The sequence below is a fragment of the Ostrea edulis genome, chromosome 4 (genome assembly GCF_947568905.1).
Source record: "Ostrea edulis chromosome 4, xbOstEdul1.1, whole genome shotgun sequence".
NCBI lineage: Eukaryota > Metazoa > Mollusca > Bivalvia > Ostreida > Ostreidae > Ostrea > Ostrea edulis.
The window spans coordinates 93,286,011-93,308,023 of NC_079167.1; the positions used below are offsets into that span (position 1 = coordinate 93,286,011).

At 36.3% G+C, this 22,013-nt stretch overlaps 1 protein-coding gene across 2 annotated transcripts in view; it reads right to left on the reverse strand.

Annotated features, from left to right (window-relative positions):
* LOC125668767 (glutathione hydrolase-like YwrD proenzyme) overlaps positions 1-22,013 on the reverse strand; it is a 31,400-nt gene that overhangs the window by 8,572 nt on the left and 815 nt on the right. Inside the window, exons 2-8 of one of the 2 annotated variants that reach the window (XM_048903177.2) lie at positions 20,829-20,982; positions 15,669-15,825; positions 14,209-14,299; positions 12,008-12,123; positions 8,711-8,951; positions 7,554-7,725; positions 3,359-3,518 (exon numbers count right to left, since the gene is read on the reverse strand). In XM_048903177.2, coding sequence (XP_048759134.2) covers positions 3,359-3,518; positions 7,554-7,725; positions 8,711-8,951; positions 12,008-12,123; positions 14,209-14,299; positions 15,669-15,825; positions 20,829-20,982 — 1,091 coding nt within the window. The remainder of the gene's footprint in view (positions 1-3,358; positions 3,519-7,553; positions 7,726-8,710; positions 8,952-12,007; positions 12,124-14,208; positions 14,300-15,668; positions 15,826-20,828; positions 20,983-22,013) is intronic. The other variant, XM_048903178.2, reaches the window with a different exon arrangement.

The window sequence follows — 22,013 nt, forward strand, 5'->3', positions numbered from 1 at the left end:
TAAATGTGAAGTACATAGCAACACCACAAGCAAGGCCTATATGAAGTACATAGCAACACCACAAGCCAGGCCTATATGTGAAGTACATAGCAATGCCACAAGCAAGGCCTAAATGTGAAGTGTTACATCTGACCTATGCATGGCACTCAGAGCCGGAACAGTGAGAGTTCTTTATTGTGACAACGTCAACCAAGGTATGAAACCTTCATGTTAAGGTAGCTCACTATACACCCTCAAATAGTTTCTCAAATCAGTACGAACTGATTTCATCATATTAAAAGATACACGTATGATGATGTATAATAAGTATAGATGCCAAAAAGGCAGAAAACATGCAAATTTGGATAAAAACATGATTTTAATTTTTTTTTATTTCAACACATATGAATAAAAGACTCTGGTAAATTTGAACTCAAGATCTGTGGTTCACCAGCCCAATGCTTTAACCACTGAGCTATGATGATAGACAAATGAATCGATCGATACAAATAATTTCACAAAACATTTAAATCGCCATCTTGTGACATAGTGTCATAAAGGGTATAAGCTTTAGTGTAGTGAGTTACCTTAAAGGGGAAAAGTTATGGGTCTTTCGGAAATGAGGCCCATAACTTTTGCTTTTAATGCTGGGCAATTTGAGAAGGAACAACTACTTATATGTATATTAAACGTCTTAGGTTCAACACCACGCCAGTATTATAATCATACCTAGGTGACCTCCTGACTGCGAAGAATGCACCCTAACCACTAGGATATTAGGTGTTAGTTCAGGAGGTACTCATCGATTTTGCCACAAAATATGATATAACTAGTAAAATACTTTTGAAATATCATAAAAAGGTCTGAAAATTTGACAACACCTTCCATAATAATTTTTTTGGTTTTGCATGGTTCTATCGTAGACAGCCTTAAAAGGCTAGTCATATATACATTTTACTCAACAATTTAGAGCTTTGGTAATGTCCCTTATAGCATCCTACTGCAAGGGCATTTTGAAATAAAATACAACTGTTACAACACAATTCAAAAAATAGAGAAATCATGTATGACCTTTATCTTTTCAAAAAATAAAAATCTTGAAGAGTACTGCAAATGGTACAACATATATGTATGCTTTTTAGACCTTCAGTGCAATATCTGTATCCATGATGAGAAAAAAATCCAGTAAACTATTTGACCTACTTTTAGCCCTGAAGTAGGTCAAGGTGCATCAATCAAGTTGAAATGTGAACTGATTATGTATTTTGCTGAAAGGAAGGTTCTGAGAAAATTTCAGGAATTTACCTGTATTCTTAACAGACAAAACCCAGGAAAACAAAAACAAGATTTTTCTAATAAGTGATACTACAACCTTGACCTTTGACCTTGAGAAACAATTGGCATCCTCCACTTGGTATTAGTTACATATATACCAAATTTGACAATCCTAGCCCCAATGGCTCGGTCTGTAGCCTGCCTATAAGGTTTTCCTACTAACTGATACTATGACCTTAACCTTTGACCTTGAAGAACATAAGGCGTCCTCCACTTGGCATGAGGAGTATGTGTACCAAGTTTGATGGTCCTAGCCCTAATAGATCAGTTTGTATTCTGCCTAAAAGGATTTTCTATTAACTGATACCACGACCCTGACCTCTGACCTTGAAAACAATAGCCATCTTACTCCCACCATGGTGATTTAATGTACCAATTTGCAAGATCCTAACTACAATAGTTTGGTCTGTTTTCTGCCTACAAGGTTTTCCTATTAACTAATACTACAACCTTGACCTTTGACCTTGAAAAACATTAGGTATCTTTCTTTTATCATGGTGATTAAATGTATCAAGTTGTAACATCTTAACTCCAATAGTTCAAACTGTATTCTGCCTACAAGGTTTTCCTATTTACTGGTACTACAACCTTGACCTTGAAAAACAATAAAAATCTCCCTCTGATCAAGATGATCAAATGTACCATGTTGTAATATCCTAGAGCTTAGAGTTCATTTTGCATTTTGCCTACAATGTCCAGGTAGACGGACGGACAAACAGATGATATTTTTAAATTGCTTTCAGTGACATTGACCTTTTGCTTATAACCTTGAAATCAAACTAAGACTTGTATGTACACCATTTTTTCAAATATGATGAAATATGGATGAAATCGTAGCTAAGATCTTGTACTAAAATAATTTCAGAATTTCCTTTAAGGCCACCTTAACCTTTCCTTGGTTCACCCTGAAAACTGAGAGAAACTAAGGGTTTTATAAAAGGTGTATCATTCCCTACAAGTCTAATAAAAATTGAATAAAAAATCTAGCTTAAATTCTGTAAACAACAAGATGTGTTTGTGAAACACAAATGCCCCCGATAATGGCCAATTCCGAAGATGGCCAAGGTCACAAGGGAAAATATCTTGGTACCAGTAGAAAGATCTTGTCAAAAGAATGGCTCATGTACAATATGAAAGCTCTAATACTTACCATTTAGAAGTTATGACCAATGTAAAAAAAAAAATAAAAGTAGGTCAAATGTCAAGGTCAAAAGGTTCAATACCAACGGAGAGGTCTTGTCACAAGGAATGCTCATGCGAAATATCAAAGCTCTATCACTTACTGTTCAAAAGTTATTAGCTAGGTTAAAGTTTTCAAAAAGTAGGTCAAACTCCAAGGTCAAGGTCACGGGGTAAAAATGTTGGTACCCACGGAAAGGTCTTGTCACAAGGAATACTCATGTGAAATATCAAAGCTCTATCACTTACTGTTCAAAAGTTATTAGCAAGGTTAAAGTTTCAGACAGAATGACAGACAGGACAAAAACAATATGCCTCCCGATCTTCGATCTCGGGGGCATAAAAACTTTTCCTTTCAGTGACCTGACCTTTCACAGTTCATCTTTAAACAAATATTTAGATCTCATGCACAGTAGCACTGAGTTACAAAAACTGGGTAAGAAATGTGACTAACCATTTTGTCTATAAATAGCACTAAGTGACAAAAACTGGGTAAGAAATGTGGCTAACCATTTTGTCTATAAATAGCATTGAGTGACAAAAACTGGGTATGAAATGTGGCCAATCATTTTGTCTATAGGAAATTTTGGAATTTCCACTGTAGTAGACTTGACCTTTCATTTGTGACCTTGAAAACTAATTGTAATCAAGGAGTTAGTACATGATATCACTCCTGCAAGAGTCATAAGAAGTAATTAAAATTTTGTTTACATCTTGTACATACTACAGAACAAACAAATGAATGGGGAAGTCACTCATATCCCTTTGCAGCTCTGTTACAAGGATATAATAATTTTACACAAGGTTTTGAAATACTAGGGCAGGTATCATAAAAAAAATAATTGGGATTACGTCAGAATATTACCTGTAGTGTGAACCCACATCCCTCAGGCACAAAACCTGTACCAAATCCCATGAAGTTGCTGTTGATGAAGGAGCAGGCATTGCCCTCCTGGTCCGCTGTAGTAAAATACACAGTGTCAGTCCCGACATTGAAACTGCCATGCTGGATACTGCGAGACGCACTGTCCAAATCATATAAACGTTGTTAAGTTTGGTTGGGTATTTAATAATTCTACATGTACATGCTGAACACTTTTCAAGAAATATAAATAAAGAATGAAGTTTGTATAATGGAGATATAAAAGAAATGAAAGAATAGGGTCATTTACATAATCAGCTTCTCTGATTATGCATGAACAAGATGAAAGTTTACAGACAGATGACGGACAACAGGCGATCAGAAAAGCTCACTTGAGCTTTCAGCTCAGCCGAGCTAAAAAGTCCTAGCTTAAAACCTGTGACAGGAGGTAAATGAACAAACCAAGATGTCTGTGTGTATACATATTTCAATAATCTGTAGTTGTTTTTTTTTTTCAATCATCATAGACAAAAGTATCTGTAAAACTGATGGATGCTCCTCAGAGTGCAAGTAACCAATATAAACTACTTCATATGATGAATGACTAGATAAAAAGGTGTTTTTACTTGTAAAGGAATAGATGTTTATAGTGCTCAAACATGTTTCTACTTGTAAAGCAATTCATGTTTAGTGCTCAGACTTATGATCATACATGTAGGCTTGCATACAAAAATTGTTGAAATAGAGGCCTTTTTTTATATACAAGTCATGTTTTGAATGGCTTTGACCTTTCAATAATGACCTTGAGTTACCTTTGTCTAAATGCCATTGGCGCAATGATCAATAACTGTTAAAATATTGTTTGAATTCCCCCCCCCCCCATATATAATGTATATGTTGTGAGTGACCATGATCTTTGCAAAATGACCTTGAGTGACCTTTGTCTAAAAGTCATTTGCTTATTACTTATTTGTGTGATATATGATAAATACATGTTCAAAAACTGTTGAAATAAGGAACTTTTATATCAAAAACTGTTGAAATAAGGAACTTTTATATCAAAAACTGTTGAAATAAGGAACTTTTATATCAAAAACTGTTGAAATTTAAAGGAACTTATATATGCATGTTCTGAGTGTATGACCTCAGCCTTTTTAAAATGAACTTGAAAGACCTTGGTCCAAAAGCCCTTGTCTCAAGGAACATTTGTGATCAACTACCGCGGTATATCAATTTCTGATGAAAGGTTTCTAGGAGATATGAGCTTAGACAGACCTGACAGCGACTATTCTTCCCCTGATATTTTTCGGGGAGAATAAAAATTGAAAATTGTCGGGAATCAAAATCCTTGCAATTCACACATATTCAGCTATTTACATAGGCATTAGCTCGGAAAGTGTGAAGAGAGTTGAATGGACAAACCATGTACTCAATTTGTAATTATACTTCCTATATAAACATTGACTCACAACCTGTAATTTTTTCAAAAGTGAAGAAAAATCAAAATCTTTGTGCACATGGACACGATTTAAGCTGAAAATTTTCAAATTTTATTTTTCCATTTTTAATGTTTAGAATGCTTAACTAAGGTATTTCTAATGGTCAGCAAAAATTTGAATGTCAGTTGTTGAGGTACATGGGAGAAAGAGAGCTCACAATTCTTTGTCATGTAAACAAGGCTCGCGTATCGATCGTGCCATGTTTTTGTTTACATGTTAAATATACTAGTAAAAGTTCGTTTAAAGCAGAGTTTTTCAATTACAAGTTAATTCTGAACACAATTAATTAGTTTCTAGTGTTTAGCACATCTCATTTTATTTTAAACATGCTATTTTCTATTAAGCAATCTACATGTATACGTAAACAAAAACATGGCACAAATAAGCCTTGTTTACATTGCAAAGAATCGTGAGTGCTGTATCTCACTTGTAACTCAAAAAATGAAATTCAAATATTGATTGACCATTAGAAATACTTTAGTTAAGCATTATAAACAATAACAAGAGTACCGCAAACGGTACATAATACGCCTGTGAAATGCTTACATAGGGTGTTTTTCTTGTGCTATAATTTGTATAACTTTGCTTCAGGTAGTATCAGCCATCATGAGGCTGTGACAAACTTTCATATGAACAAAGGGTCTTAGCTTAAAAATCGAGATTTCCTCAAAATGGACCAAGTTCAACAACCTGTAATTTTTTCAAAAATGGAAGAAAATCAAAATCCTTCCCCAGATACACATCTTCAATACCCATACAAACACACCACAAAATAAGATGGTCCTCACTTGAAAACTGTGGGAGGAGTTGGGCAGACAAATTATGTACCCTCCATAGAATATTAATTTCCAAATAGACAAGTTCAACAACCTGTAATTTTCTCAAAAATTGTAGAAAATCAAAATCCATCCCACATGCACATCTTCAATACCCATACAAACACTCCACAAAATAAGAAGGCTCTCACTTGAAAACTGTGGGAGGAGTAGGGCGGACAAATTATGTACCCTCCATATAATAATTATTTCCAAATAAAGGGGCAAAACTCCTTAAAAAAAGGTCGAAATGGATCAAAATTGCAGTATGATCTAGAGTGACCCACACAGAAACTACACAGCAAGTTTCAGCATGATATGTGAAAGGGAAATGAAATTATAAAGAGAAAACCCCGAACGGACGGACAGACATAGACATCGCTGTACCATAATACGTCCCGTCTAAAGACGAGTGTATAAAAATGGAAAAATAAATTTTGAAAAATTTCCAGCTCAAATCGTGTCCATACCCCTTTAATACCCATACAGACGCTTCGTAAATTAAGAATCGGGGCCCTCCTTTCGACAGCATTCCCCTCATCAATCATGTTTCTTCACCTCACTGACTTAATTTAGGCCAGGATATCCAGAAAAATTTCTATAGAATTTTGGAAAACTATTATAAAATGTTTGCATATTGCTCAAAACCCATATTTACCACAAAAATTTCCAATGAAACCACCTTGATTTTGGCATTAATCTTTACTTGAAAATTCAATGGAAAACCATTATCCCCAAATTGAAATCCTTGAAAAATGTCTTTTTATTGGTGCATTTCATCTATCAATGTCAGGCCTGAAGGTCATAAAACTTTTACTGTACTCATACTCAAACTCAGCCATGTTTATTTGAGTACAACTCTGAGCAAGCTACAAAGCATACTCGAAAAAATCTTAAGCATGTACTCCATTTGAGTGTGGGATCGATTTTATAAAAGTTTTATAACCTTCACTTTTGAGTACGAGCACAATTTAGAGTGCGGAGTTTGAGTATGAAAACGTGCACAAATAATTTATATTGGTTACCTTGTTATCTGATCAAATGATAGAAAATCCCACGTAAACACAGCTCCCACGTCAACACAACAATCCCACGTAAACACAACAATCCCACGTAAACACAACAATCCCACGTAAACACAACAATCCCACGTAAACACAACAATCCCACGTAAACACAACAATCCCATGTAAACACAACAATCCCATGTAAACACAACAATCCCACGTAAACACAACAATCCCATGTAAACACAACAATCCCACGTAAACACAACAATCCCATGTAAACACAACAATCCCATGTAAACACAACAATCCCACGTAAACAAAGCAAAATCCTACTTCATTTTATGCATCAAAATTTGTGGGTTCCAATGACTTTATGGCCCGACTTCTGGCAGCATACAGTATATCATACATACTGTCAATTACTACATGTATCTTCCTCAAATATACTAATTATTCTCTGATAGCTCATCCTTCACCTGTTTGACATGGTCAGACCCCTGGGCTTTCTCCTGGCAAAACAAGCTATCCCGATCTCACTATCTCACTCGACACGTGACCTTTCTCTGTTTGACATGTGACCTTTCTCTGTTAGGCATGTGACCTTTCTCTGTTTGACACATGACCTTTCTCTGTTTGACATGTGACCTTTCTCTGTTTGATATGTGACCTTCCTCTGTTTGACATGTGACCTTTCTCTGTTTGACATGTTACCTTTCTCTGATATGTGACCTTCCTCTGTATGACACGTGACCTTTCTCTGTTTGACATGTGACCTTTCTCTGTTTGACATGTGACCTTCCTCTGTATGACATGTGACCTTCCTCTGTTTGACATGTGACCTTCCTCTGTTTGTCAGCAGATTGTCAGCACTCACCTTTCTGGTTTGATCAGTGCTCTCCTCCTGGCAGCATACCCTTTGGATAGAAGCTGAGGAATGGGAACATCAACTTGTGATATATCAGCGCAGAACCAAGCTGTATCAGTAAAACTCAGTTTTAAGGACTCTACCAATGTGTGGATATATTCAACAGAATTATGGCCCATTCCTGAAATGTTGTAAATCAATGTATTACTAGAAGTCATTTTCATGTGTTTTAGTAACATTTTGGCTTCCCATAGTGACCTTGACCTTTTGATCTATAAAGTGTTATAGTCACCTTGACCTTTGAACCTCAAAATCAAAAGGTTTTTTCTTCTCTCTTGATAACAAATGTAAATGTGAAGTACCAAATCAATGCAACAAAAACTGTGGTCTGTAGAGTGTCTACAAACCCCATGTTACACATGCACACACACACACACACACGCAACCATACACACACAAACACCCACACACACAAACAGACCAGCTCCCTCCATTTATATCCCCTCTGTAGTATGTGTCTACAAACTCCATGTTACACACACACACTCGTAACCACACACAAACAGACCAGTCCCTACATGTATATCCCCTCTGTAGTATGTGTCTACAAACTCCATGTTACACACACACACCCACACACACAAACAGACCAGTCCCTACATGTATATCTCCTCTGTAGTATGTGTCTACAAACTCCATGTTACACACACACACTCGCAACCACACACAAACAGACCAGTCCCTACATGTATATCCCCTCTGTAGTATGTGTCTACAAACTCCATGTTACACACACACACTCGCAACCACACACAAACAGACCAGTCCCTACATGTATATCTCCTCTGTAGTATGTGTCTACAAACTCCATGTTACACACACACACTCGCAACCACACACAAACAGACCAGTCCCTACATGTATATCCCTTCCGATGCAATAAATTGCAAGGGGATAAAAACCAATATAAATTTCAGAGATCGAAACAATTAGAGCAAATAAATTTGCTAGTATAATGTATTCTCAATGACTAAAATTTGAAGAATACAGAATTCTCTTATTTACATGTACATGTACATAAGTACAATAATTCTACATGTAGGACAATGAAAAATCATATAAACACACTTAGGACAGTTTTGATTTAAAAATGCATACAGATGTACCTGTTAAATCCATGCCCTCCAGTATATTCAAAGCGATTAATGTTGTGATACCCTGGCCATTAGGTGGTACTTCCCAAACTCTGTAACCCTTATAGTCCACACTGATTGGATCCTCAAATGTGGTCACATGATTAGCAAGGTCGTCTGTTGTCATGACACCACCATGATGCTGTACGACCTCTGCTACAGCGTTGGCTACTCTACCACTGTAAAATCCAGCCTTACCGTGAGTGGCCAATTCCTGTGGATTAAATAGAAATTAATTCATTGGTTGTTCTATGTATCTCTGTTACCACAAACTCCTGTGGGGATCTGGGTTAGAATAAGTCCTATTGCTTGTTGTAAGAGGCAACTAAATGGGTTGGTCCTTTGGATGAGACTGCAAAAATTGAGGCCCACACAGCAGGTGTGGCACGATAAAGATCCCTCCCTGCTCAAAAGCCATAAGGGCTTATCACTTACTGTTTAAAAAGTTATTAGCAAGGTTAAAGTTTCAGACAGAATGACAGAATTACAGAATGACAGACAGGACAAAAACAATATGCCCCCAGATCATCGATCTCGGGGGCATAAAAAGTGAAAATGATTTGCAGGATTGACGGACAGACAGACAGATAGACGGACGGAGTGCAAACCTAAGGTACCCTTCAACTTTGTCGGTAAGGGACTAATTATTTAAAAAGGATTTCGTATTGCTACTTACTATCAATTCAAAGGCCAATTTCGAATAGGCCCATACCTGTGATTTTGATTGCAGGAATGCATTAAATTAAGTACTGCCGACTGATCTGATTTCACTCACCATCACAGAAAAAATACTAGCGTGATTAACAGATTCGATATATACTTTCATTGATATGTTCCTTTTGCAATTAATGAGCTTGAAATGTTAAATCGATGAAGTGACTATAATTTACATAATCAGAGACCAGAGATCGAGTTTCATCAATTGCCTCTATTCAGATGTACAATTAATATAAAAAGCTTTTCCATCAGAACACAATTTATCCATATAAAAATGCAATATTTGTTTTACTATATTGATTTCAAAATATTATATAAACAACAAAGCAGAAAACTTGCGTCTGTTGACATTTGATCATTTCGATCTTTTGTACAGTATATCAATGCAGGTATTCGCGTTTATTACAAACCCTCAAACGACGTCATCTAACAATCTACAGTGAGTTGTACGTGCATTATAAATTTGACACAATGACTTACATGTAGTGCCGTTCCGACGATCGATCATAATCGTTTGATCATTCTTTTCTTAGCGATAATTGATTATTATTTTCAATAAACGATTTTTTTTTCAAAATGTGTTAACATGTGTGTATGATGGAGATTTTTCAATTCCAGTTTGAATTTTCTCTTTGATCATCCAATAAGCAAAACAGCCAGTTTTGGAAATTTTTGGGTTAAATTTATAAAACAAGAAAACATAATTTTGACTTGCAAACTATCAATGAAGGAAATCTTACCAATGACGTGTTGAATGTACATGTATGTCGAGGAAAATTTCAGACAATTTTAAAATCTAGTTATTACATTTAGTCTATATAGTCACTGACAGGAAGTCTGAATTATTTGTTTATCAATTTATGATTCGTTGTTTTTATTTATATTAGTTGTTTTGTTATCACACTTACATAAATATTAATACCCAAAAAAGAAAAATACAAGTCTGAAAATTTCTTTTGTTTTAGTATATAGTCTTTGATATGATTTTTCTTTGATGTGTTATATCTACATGTAATAAAGTGTAGTAGATTTAACAATCAATTTCTTATCAGATAAATATATAAATATGTGTAAAATATACACAGTTTCTTTTGATCAAGAAAGTCAGTCAATTTATTGGCTTCTAATATTGATATATATATATACACTGATCATCCGATTCCGAACACTACACAGTGTGATCATTTATAATATCAGCCATTGTCCAGTAATGTTACCCGTTGCTTAGAGACTACTTAGAGCGCACTTTCTATTATCAGAGGGAAATATCATATTTTTTTCAAATGCTTCTCGACCAATAAGATTTGAGTATTTTACATTAAAGTATAATAAATATAAAAATCAATTTCTTTCACTGACACCTGTTGAAAGTCATGTTTGAAGTAAGGAGAGTACGTGGAGGTAACCGGTAAACTTACTAGGTGTTAATCATTCATTGGAGAATTTCATCATCAGCTGTTGATAATGGGGAGATGACAGGGATTCCGCATGTACACCCGTGCAATTCAACTGAGTGTATATAACCATGCATGGCATTGCTGTGATATGATTCTTATTTCCATTTTTTACCCTATCCACAAATTCTGATCTTAATGATTGTTAGAATTCTAACAATCAAAATTTCCTTTTTTGTTCAGTACTTATTCATTCACAGCATATCATTCTTGTCCTGTTAAAATGTATATACAATGAGTATTTTGACAAATCTCGTTATTTCTTTGATGTAGAAAATGACAGTCTTGAGAGTTCCCATTTTAAAACTTCTGTATACAAGGAAATATTCGCCCCTGTTTTATTTTTGCCCTTGTTGTCAGTGGGGCAAATTTAAGATTAGACAAAACTTGTTTTTTCTCTCTTTTAATACATCCCGTGGGGACCCAAGTTAGAATAGGTCCTAAATACCCCTTGCTTGTCGTAAGAGGTGACTAAATGGGGCGGTCCTTCAAATGAGACCGCAAAAACCGAGGCCCCGTATCACAGCAGGTATGGCACAATAAGGATCCCTTCCTGTTCAAAGGCCGTAAGCGCCAAGCATAGGCCTAAATTTTGCAGCCCTTCATCGGCAGTGGTGACGTCTCCATATGAGTGAAATATTCTCGAGAGGGATGTTAAACAATATTCAATCAATCAATCAATCTCTTTTAACACAACTGTGTCAGGGTAAATTCAAAACGGGGCAAAACCATCAGAAGTGAAGAAATGTGTATAAAACGGGGTGAAAATAACCCTGTATATGGCATATGAAAAGATAACAATTTAAATGCAGCTGGGGTGCATTTTACAAAAGAACTTACGACCAACCTTACATACTGGATTTCTCCCGTTTATTGTAAGATAAATCACTCCAATGTAAAATAGTGAAAACATAATGTTGAAAATTAAGTTTCAGGAACATTTTAATTCCCTCATTTAAACTAATAAGTGTGTAATACAATTTAAGACTTGCGACTTTGTCGTAAGTTGTTTTGTAAAATGGCCTCCAGGAACACTACAGCCCTGTTTACCTGTACATAGACTGTTCTGTCTCTAGCGGATTAATCTAACAGTACAAACCTTGAATGTGTTTGCAAGGAGTGGAAATCTCATGATTTCTCCATGTTTGGGAGCTTGGCCATTCAGCAACATGTCTTTTCCATGTATATTATTGGGGTCAGTCAGTAAATAAGATCCTGAAATATTCACAATGTCATTCATTGTCAATGTGATCGAGCACAAACAGACAGGTATTAACAAATTAAAAATTCTACTGAGAGAACCAGAAGCAGTAGTTCAGCGGTAAAGCGTTCAATTTATGATGAGGAGGTTGTGAGTTTGAGCCTAGCTACATGTAATGCCGTGGCTGCGCCAAACCTAAGACCTAAACATAGATAGTGATTCTCCCTTCTCCAAACGCTCAACATTTGGAAGTGAGAATTACAGGTTTTCTGAAATGACCTTGAAAATGGAGGTCCTATGGCACATTAAAGAATGTGTACCTTAACTGCTACGACACTAAGTATACGTCTAAATTTGTGGTACTTCACCTACAACTGGTGACATTTCAACAAGAATGAAAATTTTTGAAGGGTCGTAAAATCAAACAAAAAAAGCTATACTGACATACATAAATATGTAATTGTATCACATTCTGCTAACTTTGTTTTTAAAATCATCTCTTTTATGGGACACATTCACCTGTGTCACCCTGCTGTTCTTTAGAGGATTTTTAAAAGATCTTAACCTCTTTATTCCCACGACAATTACCCACTACATATTACGACCCCAATTAACCTAGCTAGCCCAATAGGGTTATGTGATTTCACCAAACTTGACTCCACACAACATGGGGATGCTTCAATATCAATATGACTGATATGGCCTTGTTGTTCTGGAGAAGAAGATTTTGAGGATTTTCCCCTATATTCATGTAACATATATATCAAAGTTTATCCCTTATTATAGCCCCACACTAACCTCACGGTCCATAAAAACTGAATCCCACAACTACTAAGAACATTGACATGATTTAAGTGTGGCTCTTCTATTCTTGATTTTTTTTCTTCTTCAAATTTCGTATATATTCTCAGGTACATATGTAAAACTTTGAATCCCTATTTGAGACTAACCCAAGTCAAATGTGAATTGGCACTACCTGGAGGTTATAAAACTTTTACTGTACTCATACTCAAACTCGGCCATGTTTGTTTTGAGTAGAACTCTGAGCAAGCTTTGAAACATATACTTGAAAAATCTTGAGCATGTAATCCACTTTTGAGTATGAAAATAATTTTCAAAGTTAAAAGTTTTATAAAATTCACTTTTGAGTATGAGAATGATTTTATAAGTTAAAGTTTTATAACCTTCGTTTTTGAGTATGAGAATGATTTTAAGTTAAAGTTTTATAACCTTCACTTTTGAGTATGAGTATGATAAAGAGCACAGAGTTTGAGTACGAAAACATAATGTGCTCAAAAAAGTTGTATAACTTCCAGCCCTGATGGTGCTTGCATATTTTATGACTATAATCATGCTTCTGTTTGTTCTTACTGACAGGAAGATATTTCCTACAATCATACTTAGATACCTCATTGTGGTTTCACCCTACCCCAGGGACAGGCATGATTTGAACAAACTTGAATACGTATTACTGGTGCCTGATGATGCTTGCAAACTAAAGACTATAATCATGGCCTTGCTATATGTACTTTAAAAAAGAAGCTTTTTCTTTAATATATATTCCATGTAAAACTTTGATTTCCTATTGTGAACCCACCGTATCCCAGGTGGCAAAGTTTTGAATCTGCACTACATAAGGCTAGCCTGCTTGCATATTAAAATATGTCTAATCACAGCTTTGTTGTTCCTAAGAAGATTTCTAAAGGTTTTCTAAATATATTCCTTGTAAAACTTCGATTCTTTATTGTGGCCCCACCCTATTCTTGGGAGGATTTGAACAAATCTAAAATTTGCACTAATTGAGGTTGTTTTCAAACAAGTTTCATTTATTTGGCCCACTGGTTATTGAGAAGATTTTTATATGACTTCACCAAATTTGCATTATACTTTTTAACCTCTTCAAAAAGGTGTGGCTTTTCCTTTGAACAAATTAGAATCCCCTTTACCGAAGAATGCTTTGTTGAAAATGGTCAACTGGTTCTGGATAAGAAATCAAATGGCACAAACGGACACCAGACAAAATGTGATCAGAAAAGCTAGCTCACTTCCAGGGTTTTCACCTCACGCAAGCCAAAACATAACTGATTGACTGTAGGTACCTTTGCTCCAAGATGTAGCAGTCAGCTCTTGGACTGGAAACCCTGTCTCTGCTAATTCTATGGCTGGCTGCAAAACCTGAAGCATCGATAGCTAAAAGAGAACAAGATGGCCATGGGCAACTACACTTTTTCAGGACAATTCTGTTCATACAGAGATGTGTCTCATAAGCTTTGACATCTGAGTAACTAAACAAAATACAAAGACCTTTCATACCCTTCAAAAATTATCTCACAATGGAAGCATTCAAATGTGATTTTGAACAAATTGCAGATGACTTGGTTGTTATTGGTAAGATTTGACAAGATCTCCCGCAGGCAAATCTTTAGATCTGTACAGTATATGTAGGCCTTTTCAGGTCCAGATAAACAAACACCATTTACTACATATACAAAATTGCTTGAATATTTGAGAAATTACATAGCATTATCACAGATGTTCTCCTTTATTGTACCCTAGTGAGGCACCAGGCTTAACCTGGAAAATAGGGGTGGGGGAGGGGAGCACCAAGCTTAACCTAGAAAATAGGGGAGGGGAGCACCAAGCTTAACCTGGAAAATATAAAATAGACGTGTTATTATCAATATAAAATATAGGTGTTATTATCAATATAAAATAGAGGTGTTATTATCAATATAAAATATAGGTGTTATTATCAATATAAAATAGAGGTGTTATTATCAATTTAAAATAGAGGTGTTATTATCAATATAAAATAGAGGTGTTATTATCAATATAAAATAGATGTGTTATTATCAATTTAAAATAGAGGTGTTATTATCAATATAAAATAGAGGTGTTATTATCAATCAAGATTCGTACACACACTGTTTACAACTGCATCGCGTTCATGAGGAAATTAATGGCTGTCCTTACAATTTGTGGAGATACATGTATCAACGGCAAAAACGGAAATCTAAATACCATAATCTGAATTCATAAATACATGTACATAGTCTACCATAAATAAGTATTAATGTCATAGTTTACAGAATCAAACCATTACCATCCTAGTCTACCGTAATTAAACCATTGATGTCATAGGCTACCATAAATAAGTATTAATGTCATAGACTACAGAATTAACCCATTACCGTCATAGTCTACCGTAATTAAACCATTGATGTCAATAGTCTTTAGAAGTCGTTGACTTTTCAAGCATCATCTTCCTTTACTTCTGAAAGCTAGGCCAAGTTTCCCATCATGATGTTTGAATTCTAAATCAAATGATATTGACATTTCCAATTTTATAATATATGATTTGGATAGATACTTTCCCCAATTTACAATGAAGGCCCCGCGAATTAAGGCCAACCGCAGTACAATCTATTCATGAAAATGTTACCCATCATCTACATGTAGCTATGTGCCTTCAATGCTTAGAGACACAGATGTTTCAGTAAGTACTCTTCACATGAATAATACATTGCGATGGTTCAGAATCTGATACATGAAAGCCCACCTTTCCGCTGCCAAACTTTTCTACTGTGTCTACCCATGCGGCAGGAGCCCCTGGGACGGTCACGGCGTGTCCGTGTGCTTGGGCGGGGAATGGTTTGTGTGTGGTGTAACCCTGCTGGCTCAGCAAGTCTAGGGTTAGCTTAGAAGGGGCACGGCCACTGCAAGAACAAAGAGGGTAATCATATAACAACATTGTATTCCTGAACGAAAATGAGAAACTAAAAAAAGATGAACATCAAATGAATTATTTAATCACTTGCATTGATAATAATGGTAACAAATATTTTGAAAAATACCTTTCTCCATGCAAGAATCAGATACTGTCGCAAATTAAAATCTATATATTATATTTATTAATTGTTTCATATTCAAACATAATAAATATGTCACTTTATGGATGTTGAATACATAAATGGACCAGATCAAATGTCATAACATACATGTAAAAAATGTGGTAGATTTGTGATGGTGGATACAATAGATATTCAGCAGACTCTGTATTATAAAATACACAAATCCAACACATTATACTGTAAACAGGGATTTTTCTGTGTGTTGTTAATTATCTGTATTCATCTGCACATGATCTAATTAAAATCAGATCCTAAAATACGCTCACAATAGGATCAGAAATAACCCCATAGAAGGTCACATCTGCATGACCTTTGGAATATTCATGAGAACTATTAGCCAGTCAGATTGCACCATACAAACATGCAATGATGGCTATTTAGACGGTGCGTGGAAATTTGCAAACAAGTTGTCATAATCTCCCTCCCACGAAGTTTATTCCACATTATAAAATTGTATGATTCTCATGCACATAAGGAATTTCAAAATTTCGCAATAATGCCTAATCTATTCTGTTCATACAAACAATAAAACGTACGATATAAAATACACCCAAATTAAATTAATTATGAATTGCGATTTAAGTATGAATAGAGACAAGTACAATTTGAATAGTTTTCAAGACGCCTTACTTAATTAATGCGAGAAATATAGCACCAGTCAACGTAAACGGTGCATTGTGACGTCGCATCTAGCTGCGATGTGTTTTCTTTACATAACCAAACAATTGCAGCCATTTTCCTTGAATTGTGAGCACCGACGATTTCAGAGGTGACACGTTGATTGGCTAACATAAAGTTCACATGAATATGACTCCTAATGCGGTTATGTTAGATCCTCTTAAACAGAGTATACAGCGCAGATCTAAGAAGTATGATTTTAATTAGATTGTCATGCACAATGTTTATGCGTTGTCACTGTCTTTCATCAATAAATTGCTAGTCAACAAGTAACCAGCCTAACTTATTTCCGGTTGAGATCCATGCACCTCTTCTATTTGATGTAATTGCCCTCTAGTGTGATGCACTTAGACTATAATGGTGTTCAAGTGCCATCAGCCCAGAACTGAAAAAGTCAGGGTCCTTTCCATCGACCCACTCCTCAACTGTTGTCACGACTTCTTAATCAGACCGGAAATGACGTCCACGGATATCCTTTTTCAAGTTTGGGAATAGGAAGAAGTCGCTAGGAGCTAGGTCAGGCGAATAGGCAGGATGTGGTATTAATTCATACCTGTTTCACTTTACAGCATCCACTGCAACTTTGCAAGTGTGGACTCTCACGTTGTCCAGTTGCAGCAAAACACCTTTAGAGAGTTTATCTCATCCTTTTTCACGGATGGCGATTCTCAGCTGTTGTAGCAAGTTTGCATAGTACACTCCAGTTATTGTACTTCTCTTTGTAAAACGTCCAACATAAAAACACCTTCTGCGTCCCAAAATACTGTGGCCATCACCTTACCAGCAGATGGTTGCATCTTGAACTTCTGTGGCCTCAGGGACCCAGGCCCTACCCACTGACGACTCTGAGCTTTATTCTCTGGCTCATAATAATGAACCCAAGTCTCATCTACAGTCACCAAATGCAAAAGAAAATCATCTTTTGACCTGAAACACTTTAACAAGGCGCTGAATACTGATGCTCTGGTTGCTCATCACTAAGGGATTTGGGGAACCAACGGGCTCTTAGCTTGCACATACCTAAACGATCATGTACATGTAAGATTGTTGAAACGCTACCATGTGAAATGCCTAATGCCTGCGCAATTTCTTCCACCTGAATTCACCTATCAGAGTATACCAGATCCCGAAATTTCTTACACATTTCTTCGTCGGTGGCATCCAGTGGGCGTCCAGACCTGGCTTCATATTCTAAAGACGTTCTACTGCATTTCATTTCCCCTACCCAGAATTTAACCTGAGCATATATAAGATGGTGCAGATGACCCATAAACATTGGCTAACTCACCGTGTGTTTCCTTGCCTGTTTTACCTTTTAAATACAAGTACCGAATTATAGCACGGTACTCAACTTTAGATGAAAAGCATGTCTTTGCATCACTAGCCATGTTTGACATTCAATATCTTATTAAAGAATGACTCGATACGCATGCACTTTTGTACCCAGTATAAAACATGTATAATATTAAAACAAGGTATGACAAGAGATGTTTGTAAAACACATATGCCCCCCATGGTGCAAAATTGAAAAGGGTTATACACACACACATCATTTAATTGAGAGTAGTATCATCAATTCAAAATATTGAGCAGACAATATCTTCCTATGTCAAGAGTGGATTGACCATGTGACCTAAAAATCAATAGGGGTCATCAACTCCTGAAGATGTACCAGTGTACCAAGTTTGATGTCTGTCAAGAAAAGGGTTTTCAAGATATTGAGCGGACAGCATATTCCTATGTACAGTTTAACCCTTGACCTTTGACCATGCGACCTCAAAATCAATAGGTGTCATCTTCTCCTGAAGATGTACCAGTGTACCAAGTTTAATGTCTGTCAAGCAAAGGGTTCTCAAGATATGGAGCAGACAGTATATTCCAATGTCCAGTTTGACCCTTGACCTTTGACCATGTGATCTGAAAATCAATAGGGGTCGTCTTCTCCAGAAGACGTACCAGTGTACCACGTTTGATGTCTGTCAAGCAAAGGGTTCTCAAGATATTGAACGGACAGTATATTCCTATGTCCAGTTTGGCCCTTGACCTTTAAACATGTGACCTCAAAATAAATAGGGGTAATTTTCTTCTGAAGATGTACCAGTGTACCAAGTTTGATGTCTGTCAAGCAAAGGGTTCTCAATATATTGAACGGACAGTATATTCCTGTTTAGTGTGACCCTTGACCTTTGACCATGTGACCTCAAAATCAATAGTGGTCGTCTTCTCCTGAAGTCGTATCAGTGTACCAAGTTTGATGTCTGTCAAGAAAAGGGTTCTCAAGATACTGAGCAGACAGTATATTCCCATGTCAAGTTTGACCCTTGACCTTTGACCATGTGACCTCAAAATCAATAGGGGTCATCTTCTCTTGAAGATGTACCAGTGTATCAAGTTTGATGTCTGTCAAGCAAAGGGTTCTCGATATATTTGACGGACAGTATATTCCTATGTCCAGTTTGACCCTTGACCTTTGACCATGTGACCTCAAAATCAATGGGGGTCATCTTCTTCTGAAAATGTACTGGCGTACCAAGTTTGATGTCTGTCAAGCAAAGGGTTCTCTAGACATTGAATGGTCAGTATATTCCTATGCCCAGTTTGACCCTTGACCTTTGACCATATGACCTGAAAATCAATAGGGGTCATCTACTCCTTAGGATGTACCAGTGTGCCAAGTTTGATGTCTTTCAAGCAAAGGGTTCTCAAGATATTGAGCGGACATTATATTCCTATGTCCAGAGTAGATTGACCCTTGACCTTTGACCTTTTGACCTGAAAAACAATAAGGATCCTCTTCTACTCATAACTAACCCACATATGAAATATCATTATCATCAAGTGAATGGTTCTCAAGATATTGAGCGGACAACACATGGTCTACAGACCGACCGACCGACCGACAGGTGCAAAACAATATGCCCCCTCTTTTTCAAAGGGGGGCATAAAAATCATGACCGTCTTGGTCAATCGGAAATAGGATAGGCTGGTTACTTATTGACTTGCCCTTGTAAATAACCCCCATGCACAAATTTCTTTCTTTCTTTTATTTTTCCATGGTAACAACATTTATTCAGATATGTACTAAAGTATGAAGTATATATCATATTATCACACCTCAGACAAAATTGTTGAAATCTGATTGGTCAGATCTTGGTCACATGACGCCGTGAAAAAACCGTATCATGCGAGTAAAATCCGTATTGGGCGAGTAATTTTATTTATCGTCAGGTTCGACTTGCAGCCGTTTCAAAAGGAAAGACATTTGACTAAGTTGTATGATATAGACCCCCACATATACAGTTAGAGGTCTTCGACGTGATAAATTCGTTACACAGTCAGTTAGTGACCTGATACGGAAAAATACATGGTGTGAAAAGAAAACCCGTATCGGGCGAGGCGGGTTTTCTTTTCACACCATGTATTTTTCCGTATCAGGTCACTAACTAACTGTGTAACTAATAGTATGCATTTACGTAAATTTCCATGTTTACAGTACATAAACTCTGTTCTTTGAGAGTTCATTTTGAAAAAGTTAAGTAATATCCACGTAATTTCGATATCATGCATTGTCAATCTGAATTAGATCACCTACCTTCCATTTTCAATCAGAGTACCTACCTTCCATTGTCATTCAGAGTACCTACCTTCCATTGTCAATCAGATCACCTACCTTCCATTGTCAATCAGATCACCTACCTTCCATTGTCATTTAGAGCACCTACCTTCCATTGTCAATCAGAGCACCCACCTCCCATTGTCAGTCTCATTCACAACACCTACCTTCCACTGTCAGTCTCATTCACAACACCTACCTTCCATTGTCAATCAGAGTACCTACCTTCCATTGTCAGTCTCATTCACAACACCTACCTTCCATTGTCAGTCTCATTCAGAGCACCTACCTTCCATTGTCAATCAGAGCACCCACCTTCCATTGTCAATCAGAGCACCCACCTTCCATTGTCAATCAGAACACCCACCTTCCATTGTCAATCAGAGCACCCACCTTCCATTGTCAATCAGAACACACCTACCTTCCATTGTCAGTCTCATTGACAACACCTACCTTCCATTGTCAGTCTCATTCACAACACCTACCTTCCACTGTCAGCATTAATCAGAGCACCTACCTTCCGTTGACACTGTGGACTTTCTTAGCTTTGGCATCATAAAACAGACAGAAAGCATCCCCGCCAATACCTGTGGAGCATGGTTCAGTCACATTCAGGGTGGCTGCCATGGCAACAGCAGCATCAGCAGCATTTCCTCCAGCCTTTAGAATATCTGATAAATGCAACCTCAAACTGCCATCATGACGTATTAGTATGTAGATTACACTACAAAGTGTTTTAGTATTTCCAATACAGTGTACAATATAAGGTGAAGATAACGAACAGTGATCAATCTCATAGCTCCTATAAGCAATACAGCATAGAGAGTTGCATGGGCAAACACGGACCCCTGGATATACTAGAGGTGGGATCAGGTGCCTAGGAGGAGTAAGCATCCCCTGTTGACCGGTCACACCCGCCGTAAGCTCTATATCTTGATCAGGTATAAACAGAGTTATCCGTAGTCAAATTCAATGTGTCAAGAACGACCTAACAATCGGTATGAAACAAGTCAGACAGCATTTGACCCAATGATAGGTTGTATTGGCAACTAGATTGCTATAATGACCATAGAATTTGTGAAATACTGATTTAAACGAGAATGTTGAAACCCCTGTACCATCAACTTGTTTGTCAGTAGTCTGCCTCGATTTAAAAACTAATCATACTCAGAACAAGTTCTTGTGTACCGAATCAGTTGAGAGATATATAAACACCATATGCAGGTGATAATATACAGTTATTAGATTATCGAATATAAATCAATATTTTCGTGTATAAATTAATATCAAGATTATCGAATTTAAATCAAGATTTTCACTTAAGAATAACAAGATTATTGAATATAAATCATGACAAGATTTTCACAATTATAAATCAAGATTTGTATATATATTGCAATGTATTACACGCCATAGTTAAGCATCGTTTTAAATCTTACATAATTACGTTTTCATAGAAAATATTTTCATTTAGTTGCTAAAACAAAAACATAGTTTTTCACATTTTTAAAAATGTTTTTGTAAAATGTTTAATACGAAGATAATCAAAACATATTGATAAATGTTTTTTCATTAATATCAAACAATGGCAAAATGCATGTTATGATTTTAAAAATATTTTGTAAAAATGTTTTCTGATAACATCTTTGCAATCAAAATAAATTGTTTCAATGACATTTTAATAATTTTTAATTCAAAACGT